General features: G+C 39.2%; 1 protein-coding gene across 9 annotated transcripts in view; it reads right to left on the bottom strand.

Moving 5' to 3' along the window:
- Positions 1 to 19,497, bottom strand: part of AMBRA1 (autophagy and beclin 1 regulator 1) — a 147,658-nt gene that overhangs the window by 114,925 nt on the left and 13,236 nt on the right. For 3 of the 9 annotated variants that reach the window (XM_023528723.1, XM_023528724.1, XM_023528725.1), the window contains exons 1-6: positions 8,203 to 8,337; positions 7,498 to 7,556; positions 6,819 to 7,002; positions 5,798 to 5,970; positions 4,784 to 4,850; positions 2,774 to 4,227 (exon numbers count right to left, since the gene is read on the bottom strand). In XM_023528723.1, coding sequence (XP_023384491.1) covers positions 2,774 to 4,227; positions 4,784 to 4,850; positions 5,798 to 5,970; positions 6,819 to 7,002; positions 7,498 to 7,556; positions 8,203 to 8,337 — 2,072 coding nt within the window. Of the gene's footprint in view, positions 1 to 2,773; positions 4,228 to 4,783; positions 4,851 to 5,797; positions 5,971 to 6,818; positions 7,003 to 7,497; positions 7,557 to 8,202; positions 8,457 to 13,782; positions 13,904 to 19,497 lie in introns of those variants that run through there. The other 6 variants (XM_023528727.1, XM_011356918.2, XM_011356916.2 and 3 more) reach the window with 5 other exon arrangements.

Genomic DNA, 19,497 nt, shown 5'->3' on the forward strand with positions numbered 1-19,497 from the left:
ACCTCATTTTTGCGTAAAATGTCAGCCTTCATGGTTTGTCTAAAAGTGACTCCATAAATAATGTAACTACTGTATTAATATACAATTTTACAATAACCATGCACTATTTGTACATTTTAAGATAAAAAAAGCATTTATGAAAACTGTTTACAGCAAGATGACAAGGGACTTTTTTCTCACCATACATTTTTAAATACTAGAACTTTATTTAAACCACAGACACAGTATTTTTTATCTACATAAATTTTTGGTAGATTCTTAATAGTTTCTGGATTTTAAATGGCTTTCTTTATTAAGAAGTGATTATTAATATTTTAGTTACATGTGGCTATTTACATTTAAATTAAAATTTAAAAATGTGAATGTAGTTCCTGTCGCACTAGCTGCATTTCAAATGCTCAGATAGCCACATGTGTGGCTAGTGGCTATCATACAGAGTCCCAGACTCCAAATGTAAGGCAAAATATCCCATACAGGACAGCACGGATATAGAATATGTCATCGCTGTAGAAAGTTTTACTGGACAGCATTTCTTTAGAGAAACATATTGGAGTATTTTCAGACAAAAGTATATGATATCTAGGTGGGGGGATTAGATAGAGAATATAAATGAAAAAAGGCTGGCCAAGTATTGATAAATTTTGAATCAAGTAGTAAGTATATGAGAGTTAACACATACTTTTCTCTTCATTCTTATATGTTTAAAGATTTCCATAATAAAAAGTTAGAAGAAAAATAAATAAAAATGATTCTCTAAAAATGAGGTTACACAGTATACCATGGAGGGCAGCTAGGAAAAATCTTTAATCATTCAGACCAGAGTTCAAATCCCCACTTGGTGACCTTTAACAAAACACCTAACTTTCCTCAGCTTCACTTTCTTTAACTGTAAGGTGGGAAACTTAATACCTGCCTTGCAGAGTTGTGGGAATTAGAAATAATTAATGCAAAGCAAGAACACAGTATCTAACACATAGTAAGCCCTCAGAAATTGGTATCTCTATTATCAAACATTTGCTTTAAACCACTCAGGTATCTCTCAGAACAACAATGAAGAGGTCCTGCTAGAACAGGACAAAGGCCGATGACAAGCCACTGGTGCTAAGGAAACAGGCACTGGCAGGATTTTAGAGCAGTAATTGAAGGCAGTCCCTTCATGGCTACCTTTAAGAAGCTTTTTGAAGGCCTATTATGTAAGTCAGGCACTGTGCTTGCTACCTTCTCATCTCTTTTGACGAAGAGGAAGCACAGAGTCTGAGGCTCCAGATGTTAAGACAAAATATTCCAAAGTCAGGAATTTAGATGTTATCCAGAACTGGTCTCAATCACATGCATAGTAACAACCTCTATTACTTTATCTTTCACGTCCAACCAAGTTTCCCTTTGTTCCCCTTAGCAACTGTCCTAGGTAATCACCTACTATCTTGCATACATCATGCCCTTTCCTCCCTTAGTATGTGCTCTTCTCCTAAAGTAAAAAGTTCTCTTCCTCTCCAAACTACCCATTTTTCAAGACTTGATTTTGTAAAGCCTTTTTTGATGATACTTCCCTTTTCCTGAAATTATACTACATTTAATCTCAGTACCATACAATAAAGCATTCAATCATCTACATTTTTTAACATAATTTCATGTAAATAAGTCTTGCCTCTACAGTAACACTGTTTACTCCCAGTGGGCAAAGGCCAAGTACTGACTTCTGTGTTCCCCACAGTGCCTAGCACAGTTCTGGAACAATTGTAACCATTTAACAAATATTTATTAACTGGGTAACTCTCTGAAGCATCCTCTTAAAATAACAAGTACATTATGTGCACAATCCATATTCTCTCCCTTGCTAGAAGCTTATGTCAAATTTCAGTTGCTCCAATAGAGGATGCAATGCAGAACAATATGCTGTTTGGATCCAACAGGCATATTCTGGGAGTTGGTGATTACGCTAGATTCAACCTTTACAGAATTACAGAAAGAAGTCCCTAATAAATAAAGATAGATGTGCAGCACACAGCCATACGTGGAACATGTGGTGGGCGACTGACGACACCCACTCTGTTTCTTCCATGAAAGAGTTGACTGGGATGCCGATCTGAGTATGGAGAGGCGTTCCTTCTATGAATTATTCTTCTTCTCTACCCCAAGGTAAATGTCCATCTGGAATATCTACTCAAAAAATCTTAACTAAGCAACTAACCTGCTGTCAAAAATATATATATATCTAAAAAAATATGAACTTTCCTTGATATACATATGTACTATTTTCTTTTCTCTTTGTCAGGCTGCAACGTTCCAAAAGATAAGATTTAAGAGGTGAACACAAAGCGACACAAGAACCAATACACTAACCTGTCCCAAGCAGGGCTCTCTTTCACTACTAATTTATAGGTACACTGGGACATTTTCCTATATCACAGTAACTAGTCCTGAACATACAACCCTTTCAGAAGGTCAAAAGGCAGGGCAGAGGAAGTCAATGGTTCTACCTCCTTATGCCTCTCTAATCTCATTTATACTCTCTCCTTTAAGGCTAAAGGTCACCTGAGTTTAACCAGAAAAGAAGCTAACAGATCCGACTGACTCATTCTGCTAGGCCCTATCGTCTCTCTGCCACCAGAACAAGGTTTTCCATGAAGATGCGATGGAAGCTAGGTAGGTCCAAACCAAATGCGTGGGTCCCAAACACTCCAGATCCAGCCACGACATCTATAGGACTGAAGGAAAAGACCTAAGGAGGAAAGTGAGGGATGCCGGAGGAGACAGGAAAGCACCTGCTTACCTCCTGAGTGAATCTTCCTCAGCACTTTCCTCAGGCATATCCTGATGTAAGGCCTCCTGTGATACAGTTCCAGATCTGCTGGATTGGGTGTAAATTCTTTCCCAGTGGCCTGTCTCCTGGTTGAAGGCCACTCCCACAGTTCTCTCCTCCTGCGGACTAGTAGAGCTGCTCAACTCCAGCCTGCTGGAGCTGGGTGTTTGGCCCTCAGTCCGCTCGAGAGGTGGCAACTGGCTGCCACTCGATGGCATGCCCTCAAAGGTACTGGGGACCTGCCAGGATGAACTGGCCTCACCAGAGGAGTAGTTAGGTGTGGTTCTTTCCCAGCGCAGGGTATCGTTGTTAAAGGTCAGGAGATTGTGGCAAGCACGGCAGCGATTCAGGTGGCCGCGGGACAGGTTGGAGTTGTTCTCACTGCTGTGTGGGGTGGGCTGATGGGAGGGGCCTGGCCTCTCAGGTTCAATGTTATTGTTGAGCATTTCCTGGGCCTGTTGGGTCTGGGGGGCTTCCCCATTCAGGCTCTGGTCCAGCTCCTGAAGCCGGTCATACTCCAAAAAGAAGCGTCTCAGGTCACACTGAAGCTCATGGCGAATGCTGCCTGAGTTGTTTTGGCTGGAGCCATTCCCTCCATCTGACTCAGTTGCCAACCCTGAAGCGGGAAAACCTCTCCCTTCTGTAGCTGAAGTGTACACAGATGCTTGAGAGCCACCTTCCTGCTGTCTCAGCACGGACAGCAAACTCACGGACGAGGCACTGGTCCTGGGCGGGGGCATGGATTCTGCCTCAGAGCGGGAGTTCAGACTGAGAACTGTCCGGGTCCACTCAGATCCTGTCAGCCCAGGAGCTATTTCTCGGTGATACCTAGAAGGGTGGCTAGACAAAGGGCCTCCCAAAGAGCGACGGGTGGGACCCAGACTGAGGTTGCGGAGGGTGTTGCCGGCAGTGCTGCTCTGGACTGTACTGAAGGCAGACGGCCGGTTCAGGAGGCCCTGGTCCTGCTGCGCTGACGAGGCCTGCTCCGGGGGATGGAAGGGCTCGGTCTGTACAAAAGAAAAGGAAGGGGTAGTAGCCCTGGCAGAAGCAGGGGGAACACTGTCCTGGTGTGGCAAGAGGGAAGGAACTCGAGTGCCAGAGCAGCGGCTGCAAAGGCACAGGATCCCAAGGTGCTGGCAGCACTCAGCTGTGGGGTAACTGACCCGCTGTCGGAGCCTGATGTAAGCGGAAGTCCTGGGGCGTTCCATGGAGGGCTGAGGGGGAGGCGGTGGGGGTGAGGGGGTAGCAGAATCTTGCACTGTGCTTTGCTCTCCCACCTGGATGCCAGAGGAGCGGGAGGACAGCATGTGCAGGAAATTGTGGAGGAGAGGTGTCCGGCGAACTGGCTGTGATTGCAGGAGGGCACGCTGACGGTAGTGGGATAATTCTGTTCCGTCTATGGGAATCTCTGGTTCGTCATCACCCTGCAACGTGGACCAAGGTGGGGCGGGAGGTAGAGCAAGGAAGTTAAGTAGAACCTCCAGGTAAATCAAAGAAAAACTACTGATATCATCCAAGGAAAACAATTTTCACAGATAAGCAACAAGTCTAGCCCTGAAGCACTGAGAACTGTGGCTTCAGATTCAGAATCATCATATGGCATTAAATTATTCATTTCCAATTAGCAACATTTCTGAATAAGTACATCTGGCAAACCAATTCTCTTATAAAAGGCATCTCCATGACATGGAGGCAGTGAGGGAAAGCAAAATGTTAACCAGCCAGAGGCACATGAATGACAAGCTATCCAGCAGTGCCTGTTTACTTCTAATGAGGCAATCACTCTGGGGTTTCAAAACTGACTCCCTTGTCAAGATTATGGCTGTAACTTTGAATACACAGTCTGAAGCTAATTTTGAATCTGGACTGGGAAGAAACACTTGTGCACTGAAAATTAAAGTCCAATATAATCAAAATTAGAACACTGGTTTAGAAAATAACCCACAGTTTAGATGGAGTTGGAACTGCTGACTAACATACCTGCTGATTAGAGGGGTTAACGATTGCTGTGAGTAAGTAGTGTCCAAGAGGATCAAATCTCACCAGACTGAAAAGAGAAGAGACACATATACACATAGAGAGAGTATGTTAACTGAGAAGAGGACACCTGTATTCAAATTTATAGCAATCTTTACTGGTAATTGTGGGATTATCCAGATCCACTTCATTCTAGAGACTTCCAAAACTTTCAAACAGATTAAAATAGTAAAGCTCAACACTTTTTGTTACCTCCTCAGACTTGCCAGAATAAGGGAATTTGTATCACAAAAATAATTTCAAAAAATATCTAGCTTCCATCCCAGGAACATTAAACACACATTTGCTCATATCTAAGAGCTCATCATAACAGTAAAGCATAGAATGCTCCCATCCTCTGCCACAAGTTCAGCTCTTCCCTCACGTAGCAACTACACTGGCAAGAGGCACAAGTTCTGGTGACAATGAACAGTCTCAGCATCAAGCAACATAGCTGATAGCTGAGACTAGAAAATTAGCTTACATCCAACTGCAAAACCAAGAGAACCAAAGGAAAACAATGCAATAACCTGAATTCAGGCAATGTGTGTTTTGATCTGGAAGGCTAAGTAAATATCAACTGGCGGATTTGATGCATACTTAAATCTCCATCTTCCAGTTTGGTAAACACAGATAACCAAGGAGGAGCAATTGCTCATCAAGCTACCCACCACCTAAAGACTTTTCAGGTTTTTCAAAGAAGGGGCTCTACCTCAAACCCAGATAGTTTTGAACCTAAAAAAGATTCTAACAACTCCAGTCTACAGACCAGAAGATGAGGCCAACAATGAACAGATAAAATGAACAAAATGAATTGCTTCCCAGATGACTCGCCAGTTGCTTAAAAAGGAGGAGCCATAGGAATAAAAACCTGCCCTGATCAGGAATAACAATCTGTCTCCTGAGATAATAGCAAGTGTAAATGATCTCTGCCACACCAGTCCTATGCCAGACATCGCTGGTGGGCACAGCACTCACCGGACCCGTTCCATCTCGCTAGCTGTCTTCACCACAGCAAAGGGCTCCCGTCGACTCCAATCCCAGAAGTGGATCTCATTGGCAGTAGCAATCAGCAGGAGCTGAGCCGTAGGGTGGAAAGCCAAAGAGGCAATAGCATTGTTGCTATCTGTGAACCAGCTTTCACTGCCACCCTATGAATAAACCAATCCCAAAAATTATCAGGTCACAAGCTACCAGCAAACTGGGATATTGACTTCAAGAAAGATCCTTTAAGGTAAAATGACTACTGTAGGGCCTACTTTAAATATGTCCTCTGCAAAACAATGTAGAAAATTAGTGATCTGACAGTGTCACCAATTTATCAGAAAAAATATTACAGTTCTTCAACTCATCTACAATCTACAAGCAATAAGCATCAGCACAGTTCCTGTTTCTGAAGCCTGGGAAAACTTGGTACATGATATGGTGCAAAACAACCCACTAGCCAGTCACCAGGACAAGGAGCATACTGCTCTGACAATCATGATCAGAGTACAGTACAATCCCTGCTCTAAGACAACAAAAATCCATCCTGAACACATCTTAGAGCCTCCTGTGCTATGTCACAATGGGCAGATGAAAGAATAGGTATATAGGGCAGCAGTCCCCAACCTTTTTGGCACCAGGGACTGGGGCTCCTATGAGAATCTAATGCTTGACGATCTGAGCTGGAGCTGAGGTGATGATGCTAGCGCTGGGGAGCGACTGCAAATACAGATGAAGCTTCACTGGCTCACCCACTCACCTCCTGCTGTGCGGCCCCGTTCCTAACAGGCCACAGACTGGTTCCAGTCCCTGGCCCAGAGGTTAGGGACCCCTGAAATAGGGTGCTCATCATAGAATGGAAGACTATGAGCTAGGCTTGCTATCAATTAAGGGGACAATGACACCACTTACTCATATATAGCCCTAAGAACCTGGCTAGTCTCTCTTCCAGAGTTAAGAACCCAATGGTAAATGAATCTCTACACTAAGAATACAAAGAAAAGGAAATACTTACGTGTAAATCCCAAATCCTAACCTCCCCATCTAGGCATCCAGAAGCAATGAGGCCTGAGATGGTGGGATGAAAAGTGACACACCATGGAGTGCGACGGTGTCCAATCAGAGAATGAACACACTTGCCAGTCTTCACCTCCGTAATGTAGATATTATGGTTCACGTGGGTAGAGGCTAAAAGAGTCCTAGGGAATCAAAGGGCAGGAGGTGAATGTGAAGTCCTGGGAGGGCAACAAACTTTATCAGCTTTGAACAACAGAGTAAACTGGTACTGTCCCAATACCAGCATGAAAAAAAAAAAACTACACCTTGGTCATTATAAACAACAGATATAGTCTAATCTTTAAAAGCTTTTGGCTTCCCCACACTGTCCCCAAATGACAATCATCCTCTTCGGAGAACATTTTTTCTAGCTCGGAAAACTATCACACCACTGGTGGCCTGCATTGCACAGGCAAAGAATCGTTATCGAGAAACTTCCCAAGTTTTGATCCTCGACAGTCATAGTTCCCTTCACTTACTCCCATTGTATTTACAGTTAGCACTGCTCATCTACTTTCTCTCCCTTTCTGATACATTGGGAAAGCTCTGTTCATTGACTTGGAAGATCAAGGTAGGCCAAATATACAGAAAGCAATGATATCACAAGTCTTAGTTAAGTTACAGATAAGTACCGGTACCTGTCTGGGCTGAAGGCCAGCAAGAAAGTAGAGCGTGGACTATCCGGCAGTTCTACTCTCTGGGAAACAAACAAAAAGAAAGTTAAAATTCATTATTCATAAACCATGGCCCACTCTATCTCAAAAGCACATAAACCATTCTAGATTAGTATTCACAGTGTAAGTTTGGACACTGTGAATACTATAGACTAGTGGTTAACAGAGAGTTTACCTCATCTACCGCCCCCACCCCACTCCGCCACTCTCTGTCTATTGTCCAGTGGTTAACAGAGCGGGGTGGGGGAAGATAGGGTAAAAAGGGTCAAATATGTGGTGACAGAAAGAATTCTAACTATGGGCAGTGAACACACAATGCAATATATATGTGCCTTACTGTTGAATTGTACACTTGAAACTTACTGGATATCATAAACCAATGTTACCATAATTTTTAAAAAAAACCTGGACATAATGATCAAGCTACAAATTGAGAGATAAATCTAAATTACCTTTATGAAAAACATCTAACTCTAAAAGAAAGATATTTGTATTCCATAAATTCTTCCAGATTTGTTTTAAAAAGTAAATAACTCTCTAAGTTAGAGAGTGTATCAGTTCTCCTACACAAAATAAGTTATACCCCAACTTTATGTCATTAACCCAATCTAACACCCTATTCTATTGTCACCCCTACAAACCTATGTCAAAAATAACCATTTTTCTTACCTTGCCCTCCCATTTCATCCACCGGGTTTTATCTTCCACCAACTCCTGCAGAAGCCGCTGGGCTCCAAAGGCCCGAGTGCCCCGTTCTCGACCCCAGAGTATCCGGACAGCGTTCTTCTCTGGAACAACCTTCATGGCGCTCAGTAGCCACTGTCACACCAGGCACAGGAAGAGAAGGAGCAAGCAAGAGCTCCACACGCTGAAGCAGCTAAAATGAAGCCATTCAGGTCCTTGTAAGGTGTCTTCATGGAAATCTAAGGTATAGACATCAGTGTTAAAGAACGTGTATTCTACAATCAGAGAAGCTTCCCACTGCAAATACGAGTCTAGCGAAGATGAAAGTATTCTTTTCATATTTAATGACACTTTCTCAGAAAAGACCCTTCTAGAACTTTTCTTCCAAAAATATTTCATCCTTAAATTCCTCTCATATCCTCTATAGCTCAGCTTCATATAGAAAAGTTATTGTTATTATTTTATCAGGCAGGAAGAACTTTTGCTACTAATAAAAAAGTCTAAAAACCTGTCAAAAACAAAGCAAACACCAGCCCTCCCATTCCACGCCACACTTCTTCCCTAGTCACTGACACCTCTCCTTATCACTCGAGCAGCCTTCAGACTAAAGGACAGGTTACTGATTTTAAAAGGCTATTACTTGAGGTAGGTTCTTATTCTATCTCCTATCTAAAAGCAAGTGCCTAAGGACTACGTTGGGGCACCTTTCTCACTCTTTCTCTCGCCTCCACTAAAGTTCCAGAGTAGAGGATAGAAGAGGAAAGAAAAAAATATTTTTAGTTCCTTTATCTCATCTACCACAAGCCTTAAGGATATAAAACTGTCACAAAATAAAACTACTAAAATGTCAACAAGTAGCAAAATATACACATGTACAATTGAAGAACTGTGGCTCCTCTATACAATAGAATACACAGCCCAATAAAATGGCATTTCAAAAGAATATGTATGTAAATATTATTCATTGCAGTACTGTTTCTTTAATGCTATTATAAAATATTTCAAATATACAGACAACTTTTAAAAATAGTAGAATAAACACACACTAGTCACCATTTGAACTCAAGAATTGTTAATATTTTATCAAATTTGCTTTATCTATGTCCACAAATAGAGATATGTCTATATATGGGGTTTAATTTTTTTTTTCTGAGCAATTTCAGCAGGCATCCAAACAGTCTAACCCTATCTACCCCACTATGCACCTCCTAGGATTAAGGGCTTCATAACCACAATATCATTATCACACCTATTATCCTCCAGTACTCAGTCCTCATTTGAATTTCCAACTGTCCAAAAAGTGTCTTTAATAGCTGGCTTTTTAAAAAAGCATGCCAAAATTCACTCAAGACTCAAGCAATGACTTTGGGTTATATCTCTTTAGTCTCTTTTATTCTAGAATGGCCTCCAAGTTTTGCTTTGGTTGGTTTTGCTTCTTTATTGATTTATTTACAACACAAGCTTTTCAAAAACACTGGGACAGCTGACTTGCAGAATGTCTTGCATTCTAGTTTTGTCTAATTGTTTCTTCACAGTGCCATTTAGCTTGCTTCTCTATTCCTTGTATTTCCTGTAAACAGAAGGTTAGGTCTAAAATACTGATTAGATTCAGGTTAACTGTTTTCTGGCAGAATGCTTCATAGGTGATGTTATCTATGTACCTCATGATGCAGTACATCAGGTGGCATATATTCTCAGACTGTCCCACTTAGCAGGACTTGGTAACTTATGTAATCACTTGGCAAAACATGATCATTTGGTTGAGTATATACGGCCAGAGAGAGCTCTCTTTATAAAGGTATATATTTCCCCCTCTACAATTAGCAATCTGTGGCTAACATTTGGCACCATGTGAATATCTTGTTCCTCTTCATCCTTTTTCTTACTAGTTTAGCAATCATTGATGCTTCTTTCTTAAAATAGTTCATTTGGGGACCAAAAAAAATGTTGATTTTTTAATTTCATCATTATTTCTACATTTATCACCTGACATTCTTCTGGAAAGAACTTTCCCTTAACCTGAAGCAGGGTAAATGCTTATTTTTCCCCTTTAATAACTACTTCTGTCTTGTTTGTAATAGCAAAAACTGGGGACAACCCAAGTGTCTATCTAAAAGGGACTGAGGACTAATCTATATAAGAAAGATCCTCTGGGTACTGACGACAAGAGATCTCCATGATTGTTAAGAGGGAGAAAAAATAAGGTACAGAACAAAATATATAGTAATGCCACCTTCTGAATAAGAGGAGAAATTAACAGTCACTATTACAGGCTGAAGGGACAAGAAGACAAAGATGGAAGCAAGATTTCTATGTTTTTGTTTTATGTCATTTTTATTTTTGAAATGCATTATGTATTAAAAATTTATTTTTATTTTAAAAAGTTTAATGATGTAATAAAATGCATGTTAAGTGAAAAAAGCAGAATACAAAATTACATACATAGTACGATCTTAATTTTGTTTTTAAAAATGATCTTGGAGAATAATGATACAAATAAAATATAAAAAATACTAACCACAGTTATCTTTGGGTGGTGGCACTTTAGGTGATTTAATAATTGGAAAAGGCAGTATTCTTTTTACTTTTTAAATTTAAGAATAAATGTTTCTTGTAAAAAGTCAAACAACAAATTGGCTCTTTACATTTCATGAAAGGCTACAATCTAAAAAGTACACAACTAGATGCATTCTAATACAGACAGAAGTGAAAATGTTTATAGCCTGAGCAGAAAAGAGTTTTCTCCCTGGAATATTAAAGTTTAAAAAGTCAGATAGGTTCTACCGAAAGTCACAACTCCAAATTCCGAGTCACATACAGCACATAGTTCCCTAAGAAATGACAAAGGAACAAATTCTAGCCTGTATCTTCATGATATAGCTCTCATTCCTCATGAGTACATGACATAAATATGTACACACTGACAATGTCAACAAGCTACAAGCCAACCGCCTGAATAAACAAACTCACTGGATGAACTAACTGGAAGGAAATAATCTCCTTGGTGACCCTGACAACTCATGGTTTAGGACCAAAAGTCTAGAAGTGAAACTGCCACAAAGCTTAATACTAACTAACCAGCCCCCATTAGTTCACCTTAACTCTGTACTGAGTCAGTAATTTTTTTTGAGCCCATAATTCTTTTACCTAATATAGAGAATTTAGGAAGAAATGAGTTTTGAGTGCCCCTTGTTCTAACAGTGCAATATAAAAGTATTTTCAGAGAAATACATTTAAACCATTTATAATCTTATAACATGTGGTAAAAACAACAGCAATCTAATTCCAAAAAGAATTTTTTAATCTGACCTCTGACCTCATGCAATTCAAGAGGAAAAAGAAAATATAGGTCACAAACATCATATGATTCAGAAAACTGTGATGCAACTTGAAGATCGTAAAGGAATCAAAAGGAAGAGGAAAGCGTTGCTATAAATACCAATTACCAAAAAACTAAAAAACTAGAGCTTGTCTATCAATTCCCAGGGACCTAAACAAACTGAAAGTTCAAACAAGAGAAAGTCTGAGTACATGACTTACTCAAAGGGAGTAAACAACTGCAGTTTTTCTTTGGTCTGAAGAAAAATATTTGCTGTTTCTTTAAAAGGATAAGGAACTTCTCTCCCGATAAACACCTTACAGTCACCTGAGAAGAGATTTTACTTGGTTCTCTATAAAGAACAAAAGGAGCTAAATCAAACTGAAGTCAGACAGGCCTGTTGCTGAAAAGGAAGTGACAGTCAAGTGTTTTTCATTCTTCTTTTTAAAAAGGAGGAAGAAACAAGTTTCCCAATCTGTCCCTGAAACCAGACTGAGACAAATGGTGCCAGGAATAGTCTTTGTGATGCCATTACAGTCTCCAGACTCAATCCTCAATCACCAAAAGCCTCAAGTAGAACCTACAGGATGCTACATAACACAAATGCCAAGACTGGTCTCCATTTTCACCCTCCACTCCATAACATGACAATCACTCTTTAAAAGATAGGAAGGTAAATCACCTTGAACAATTTTCTCTGCTTAATTCTAGGACATAATATACTTAACAACTACTAAAAACAAAAACAAAAAACTCTGAAGTATGCCTTAACCCAGTGGGAACTAAAAGTTGAATTTACAGGTTCCCCTTGTAATTTTGATCATCTTATGCCAGCAATTTTGCTCCACTTTCTAGCTAAAAGACTATGAGCAAGTTACTTAACCTCTTTGACACTTAGTGTCTGCCTGTGTAAAACAGAAATCGCAGGACCTGCTTCATCAAGTAGTTGTGAGGCTCCAATAAGAGTGGCAGAGCATCCACACTGTTGCTGTTATTATTGTCATTAGTCAATCCTCTTTGGAGTTCACTGTGGTTTCTCCCTCACCATACTGACAACTAAAACCCCAGAGACCTGAGATGCCACAATTCTTAAGAGAAGCAGATTTCTCAGAAACATTTCAAAGGCTGTTACCAGACAATAAAGTAAAAAGTACTCAGGAAAATAAAGTATATTTGTGAGGTTTGGGCTACCTGTATATAAGTAAACTGAATTAAAAAACAGAACTAACAACTTAGAAGTATAACTGCAAGCTGGCTAATAATTTAGACCCCAAATCCTCCCTTCCAATAGCATCCCAGGGGTGTGAATCAGAAAATTATTATTAGACCTGTAAGGGACTTAAAATGGAATCCGATCACCTCGTGACTATCTAAGTAACTGCACCTCTTTCCACATCACTATGCCCATGTACGCAAATTCTAAGAGAAAAACCAGCTATGTGTACCAATATGCATCCCGTAACATACAAGACTTGGCCCAAGGTTAATGCTTTAAAAGAAAAAAAAATCCTTTAAATGCTAAATCTAGGATCACTTGCATAATAAGTAAAGTTCCCCCAACAACTAGAAAACTAACTACAAAATGTCAGGCCTTTCATTAGTGACCCGTACTAAAAGTGACCCGTACTCTTTAGAAACTCTACATGGATAAAATACACAGGGTTTTTTACAATTGGCAGCTTTGTTTTCATCAATAGGACTTTCTACAAGGCATTTTTGGACACTTCAAATGACATCATATAGAATCCAAGTCCAAAATGTGAGCCCGCAGCCAGCAATCATCCCTGCCTCCATACAGCTCCTGCCTGACTCCTAGACTGAACTCAGAGAGGGGCAGGGCAATTTGGGCAAAGCATCACAAATCTAGAACTGTAAGCAGGTAACACATTCTGAAGGCAAATACTTTTGGAAGCAGAAAAACTTCAACTATTATCTGAATTGTGTACCTACTATATGCACGCTACTAAAGAATATCCTACAGTTGTGCCAAAGCACTAACTGTAGCTAAATCTAGACAGAAAAATTTAAAGTTTATTTTATTTTTTATTCCATTATTTCAAGACCCATAAACTACTGTATTCTCTTTTATTAGGTACAATTAGAGATTAACAATAATAACTAATAATAAAATAGAACAATTATAACAATATACTGTAAAAAAATTATGTGAATGTGATGTCTCTCAAAATACCTTACTGAACTATATTCTCCCTTCTTGTGATGATGTGAGATGACACAATGCATACCTGGCGAGATAATACAGTGTCTCTGTGGTAAGAGATACAATGCCTATATCACGAGATGAAGTGAAGTGGAATTTTCCATTTAACATCTTTGGCCTGCAGTGGATCATGGGTAACTAATTACCTATCAGAAAATAGAGATAGATGCCACAGTAAATTTACTTTTGTCTAGCAACCAAGGTAGAAAATAAATCTTAAAATATATAATCAACAGAGGATGCGATTGTGCATACTCTGTCAAACCTGTGCACACCCTTTTGTCAAATATGAAATATGACCCAAACACACTAAGAAAAAGAGGAGTCTTCATGTTATTCTCATGCCTATCCTTTCTCATTCACATGACAGAAACAAGTGCTAGTGACCTCCTCACACTGCCAAAGTTGGTCTCAAATCAGGATGCCCTATAACTTAGTTTTCCTGCCTATGCTAGATTCTCTCCAAGGAAAGTAGCCATCAATTCCTTCCTACCCTACACCCATGCTACTCAAGAGATGAGAACACATTTCTCTCCTCTTGAACCTGAGCTAACCTCTTTTGACCACAGAATGTAGCAGAAGCAATGGTGCGCCAGTGCCAGGCCTGGCAGCTTCTACTTCCACTCTTAGAAACCAACCATCAAGCTGAAAAGAAATTCAGGATGTCCTGCTGGAGAGAGTGATCAGGAAGACAGGCCCTGGATGATAAGAACCACTTGGAGAGACAGAGGCCCCATGAAAGACTATAAAGGTGCCAGACCAATGAGTTGAAACCCTATTGAACCCTCTAACCCAGCCTAGTCACCACATAAATGAGTGACCCCAACTGATGCAATAAAGGGCAGAAGAACCATTCAGACAAGCCCTGCTCATATTTCTAACCCTGGAATTCAAGAATGTGAGAAATAATAAATCATTACTGTTAAGGCCACAAATTCTGAGGTGGTGCGATACTGTAATTTATAATAAGAAATACATATTTGGTCTTCTTCCCCATTCCAGGCACAGAGCACCTAAAACCCTTAGAATTTCCTGAGTAACAGGAGTATCTTTTGTCATTCATAAGGAGACTCCTTTGAATTTATGCTAATGAGGTAATAGGGTACTGCCCCTAGAGAGCATCAGAATGGAACTGGGCACCAGAAAAAAGAAATTAGAAGGTTGGAACTTTCAGCCTCATTCACTGACTTCTGGGAAAGGAAAGAGGGTGGGAGAGGGCCTACAAATTAAGCTCTATAAAAACTCTTGAACAACATGACTTGGTGAGCTTCCAGGTCAGTAAATACATCCTCATGCCAGGAGGATAATGCATCCCAGTTCCTAAGAAGCTTCTGCACTTAGGACCCTTCTGGATCTCACCCTATGTACCTCTTCATCTGGCTGCTCATCTGTATTCTTTATAATAAATGGGAAAATTTGAGTTTCTGTGAGCTGCTCTAGCAAATTAATCGAACCCTGGGAGGGGGTCGTGGGAACCTCCTTTCTATCACCGGTCAATCAGAAGCATAGGTGACAACCTGAACTTGGGACTGGTATCTGAAGTTGGGGGAGATGTTGCAGTTCTGTGGGACTAAGCTCTTAAATTTGTGAGATCTGACACTACCTCCAGGTATAGAGTGTTAGAACTGAGTTAAATCGTAGTACACCCAGTCAGTATGTGCTGAGAGTTAAAGAAATGCATGGTGGTACTGGGGGAAAAAAAACACATTAGAGGTGGTTTCTGCACAGCAAAATTCCTTCTTAGGATTCTTTGTTCCTCACTAGACTAGAAGCTCTGTGAAGGCAAAAACTATGTCTATCAGAGTCCCAGTACCTAGCTAGCACAGAGCCTAGCATAGAAGAGAATGAGTAAACAGAATGACTATGTATTTATATCCAGTTATGAGGAAAACCCAAAACAAACCCCAAACTCTCATAAACATCTAGATGAAAAAAAAAAAAAAAAAGAATGTGGCCAGTTATAGGGTAATGTTAATGAGTTCAAGGTTACAAATTCAATTTCTACAAGTCTACAGTGCATCACTGCCAACCTAATCCCAACCAGTCATTTCATTATGCACATGCCATTAATTACAACAAGTCCAGGCAACAGAGTATGCAGTATGCACAGGGCAAATCCATCCCCAATTCTACTACAGAGGGAAAAAAACACAAAACCTAAAAAAAAATACATATCTCAGAGATGGCAGTAAGACTTTTTTATTGTGATATTTGAAACATAGCATATTTAGAACAAAGTACAGAGGCAGTGGATATATTCTCAGAGCGGGGGTGGGAATATGGGATATTATATTCTTCGAGCTTGAGAATGCAGATATAAATGTGGTAAAAAAAAAAAAAAAAAACTTTAGAATAAGCTTCAATGACTGATTTTTACCACTGAGTTGTTATTTAATCTTAGACAAATCACACTCTTGCTGAATTTCAAGTTTTCCTCCACATATGAACTGAAAGTAATAACACCCTCTTTTTACCTTAGAGGAATAATAACAAACTCCTAGCTTGGAGTTTGTTAGAAGAAATGGGTTACAAAAAATTCAAGGCAGGATTACTTCTTTTCGAAGTAAAAGCCAAGCTAGCAACCAACAATAACCAGAGTACACAATAAATGAAAGTTTGCACGAAGTGTGGCACCAACAGTTCTGAAGGAGTGCAAAGGAAACTGCAGAAGCAGAACCAGAGAGTACTTCTAATTAATCACCTGATGGACTGAAAGCAAATAATGTGACAGAATCAAAACCAATACAATAAAAAATATACAGTTCCTTTACAAGAAGCCAAAAGCCCAGAAATAAAATGCTTATAAAGAAAACCTGTACCTCTACTGCTTTATGTTCAGAATTACAAATACTCTAAAATATAATTGGTCTCCATCTAGAAAGTCAAGCTAAGAGGTAACAATGAATCAAGTACCTGGTACAAAGATTGTCAGCCCAAGTTTACAGAGAGAAAAGTAAGCAATGAATTTCTTTGTTCTCATAACCACTGCCACCCCCAATGTTTTATATATATAAACTCAGAATAAGGCAGACCTCTACAGGGTATGTCACAAATAGGCTAACAACTTTACAAAATGCTTTGACGATACAAAACTAAATAAACTCTAATTACTATTATAATAAATAGGAAGAAAAAGCATCAGTTTTTCTGCTACAGATTTTGCTTACTAGGGCTTCCTAAAGTAAGTGACAATTATTAATCTAACGTCTAAAACACAGGAAAGTTTGTGCACAAAAACAGAGTGTGATCAAAACTAGAAACAGAAAGCCGTAGGTCCTAAATTTGAGACTGTCAATCTTCCTTACTCCCACTTACCTCAGAAGAATGAAGAAAAAAAGAAATGACATTTTATCTGCAAACTATTTTGGGGAAAACAGTGTGCTGAGAACATAAGAATCGCTGAAAACTCAAGGAAGAACAAGGAAGAAACCACTAAACTCAGAAGAAAATGAAGCTCAAGTTTTGAGCCCCAAGCTATCAACAAAAATCAAGATGACCAGGAAGACTACCCGTAAGTGCATGAAAATGGCAAGAGATTCTCTATTAGCAAGCAAAGAAAATGGGTAGCTTTTGATGGAAGAAATTTCAGAGGCAAAAAGAGTTTACCCCAGAAATGGGAACTGACCCCAACTGCCTCAGGCAAACAGGCCTAATGACTTTTGCAACAACATATCTTTCATCCACCAACAGTATTTAGAAGGCTGAAGTGGAGCCAAATCACGAAGGATCACATCTTTCTGTTTTCTACAGTCTTTGGGTCCAACTCTCCCCACTTGGAGTACCACAATGCTCCCAACATTTCCTGGAAACCCCGGAAGCCACAGCAACAGTACTGTAAAAAGCTCTGACAATGTAAACCTAGGAATACTCACAAGCCCCAGGACAGATGAGATTACTCACCAGACAAATAAAACAAAACTTGAAAGAGATTTAAAAATTCATCTAGGTTCACAAGATGAGTCAGTAGCCAAAGCAGAATTTGAATTCAGGCTTTTCCTTTAGATACTATCAGAGCTTGACTCCCAGTCCTTGGCTCAGCAGATACTGTGCTCAGTGTTCTCCAATGTTAGAGTCAGCCCAGGTCAGGTTCTTGGCTGACTAAAATAGGGAAAGGAAAAATTTCCCTCAAGACTTCAGGAAAAGAAGTCAAATTATTAAATGTAGAGCTCTTATGCTAAAAGGTCCAGATGCCCCGCCACGTTGCCAATCATATTTCTCAGCCAATCAAAATAAGACACTGGATTTAAGAATCTAGTCATTTTAAGCTCCAACTAGAAGCTGGATTCCATTTCTCCACCTTCCCAAATAAAAAACACTTAAGAGGAGGGGAAGAATGCAAAAGCAATGATGGACGACCAATGAGTGTTCGCTGAACATCTACTATGGACTCAGCACTATTCTAGACTATTCCTGCCCTCAAGAAGCTTATGTGATTATGTAACGAAATACAGATACTTTCAAGCACTGATAATATAGGAAAAAATATGGCAAATAATGTTTTGGGGGGGAACTGATTAAAGAGAGGAAACCAATAGTTTAGAATTATTTGCTATTTTTCTATGACTATGAGCCTAAGAAAATATGAATAATCCAGGAGAAACTTTAAAATATTTTCATACAAATTAATATTACAATAAATATAATCCAATATTACTTCCCATTTTTAAGTAATTACATATAAGACTAAATTTGAAGTAGCATTCAAAGTAAGTTTCCTTATCTCAAAAATAACAGCAATCTTAAATCCTTATAAGTACATGGTAGAAAAATCCCAATATTTATCCAATTATCCACAAACTGATAAAGACAAGTGGCTGAATATAACATATTTAAAGCAGTATTTTTATCTAACATTCAATGAACCTTTGCTACACACCTGGCAGTGCTAAGCACTTTTTCACATAGTATCTTTTATTTTTCACAATGACACTACGAAGATAAGTACTATCATTATCTCCATTTCACAAATCACAAAACTGAGGCTTAGAGAGGTTAAATGATCTGCCCACATGGGGGATTCAAAATCAATTCAGTTGCCAAAGTGCATGCTCTAATAAATATACATACTATACTGCTTCTATAAAACAGGTATTAAACCTCGGATACAGAAAAAAACTTTTTGTGTCCTCACACCTAGAAGGTCATAATTATACAGAGTTGATTCAGGAGATAGAGAGGAGAATGAATAAATCCAAATGAATTTGAGTCAGAACACAGTGACTCAGTCTTAGGCAAATTCCATAACACCTATAAAGGAGCTAACTTCACCATAGCTAACCATTATTTGGGTTGGGAGTGTTAATTAATATTTTTAATATATACACAGATCATCAGATGAAGGAGACAAGGAAAACTATAGCATTATTGCCTTGATGCTAGAGAAAAGCACCAGAAATCAAGGTAAAATAAGTTATGTGCACCAAGAATGTAGGGTTTGAGTACTTTGAAAAGGAACCATATAATTATTTTACCTTTAATTTTTTCATTTTTTTATTAAAAAAGAAATATAGAGCATATGACATAGCAATTGTACATTTGAGCATTTATCCCTGAGAAATTTAAAAATTTTCATTCATACAAAAATATGTACACAAATGTTCATATCAGCTTTATTCTTAATAGCCAAGAACTGGAAAAAATTCAGATGTTCTTCAATGGGCAAACAATTAAACTGTGGTAAACAAACCATGGAATACTGCTCAGCAATTAAAAAGAAAGGAACTACTATTGAATGTCAACT

This window comes from Pteropus vampyrus, unplaced genomic scaffold, assembly GCF_000151845.1.
Source record: "Pteropus vampyrus isolate Shadow unplaced genomic scaffold, Pvam_2.0 Scaffold31, whole genome shotgun sequence".
Classification (NCBI taxonomy): Eukaryota; Metazoa; Chordata; class Mammalia; order Chiroptera; family Pteropodidae; genus Pteropus; species Pteropus vampyrus.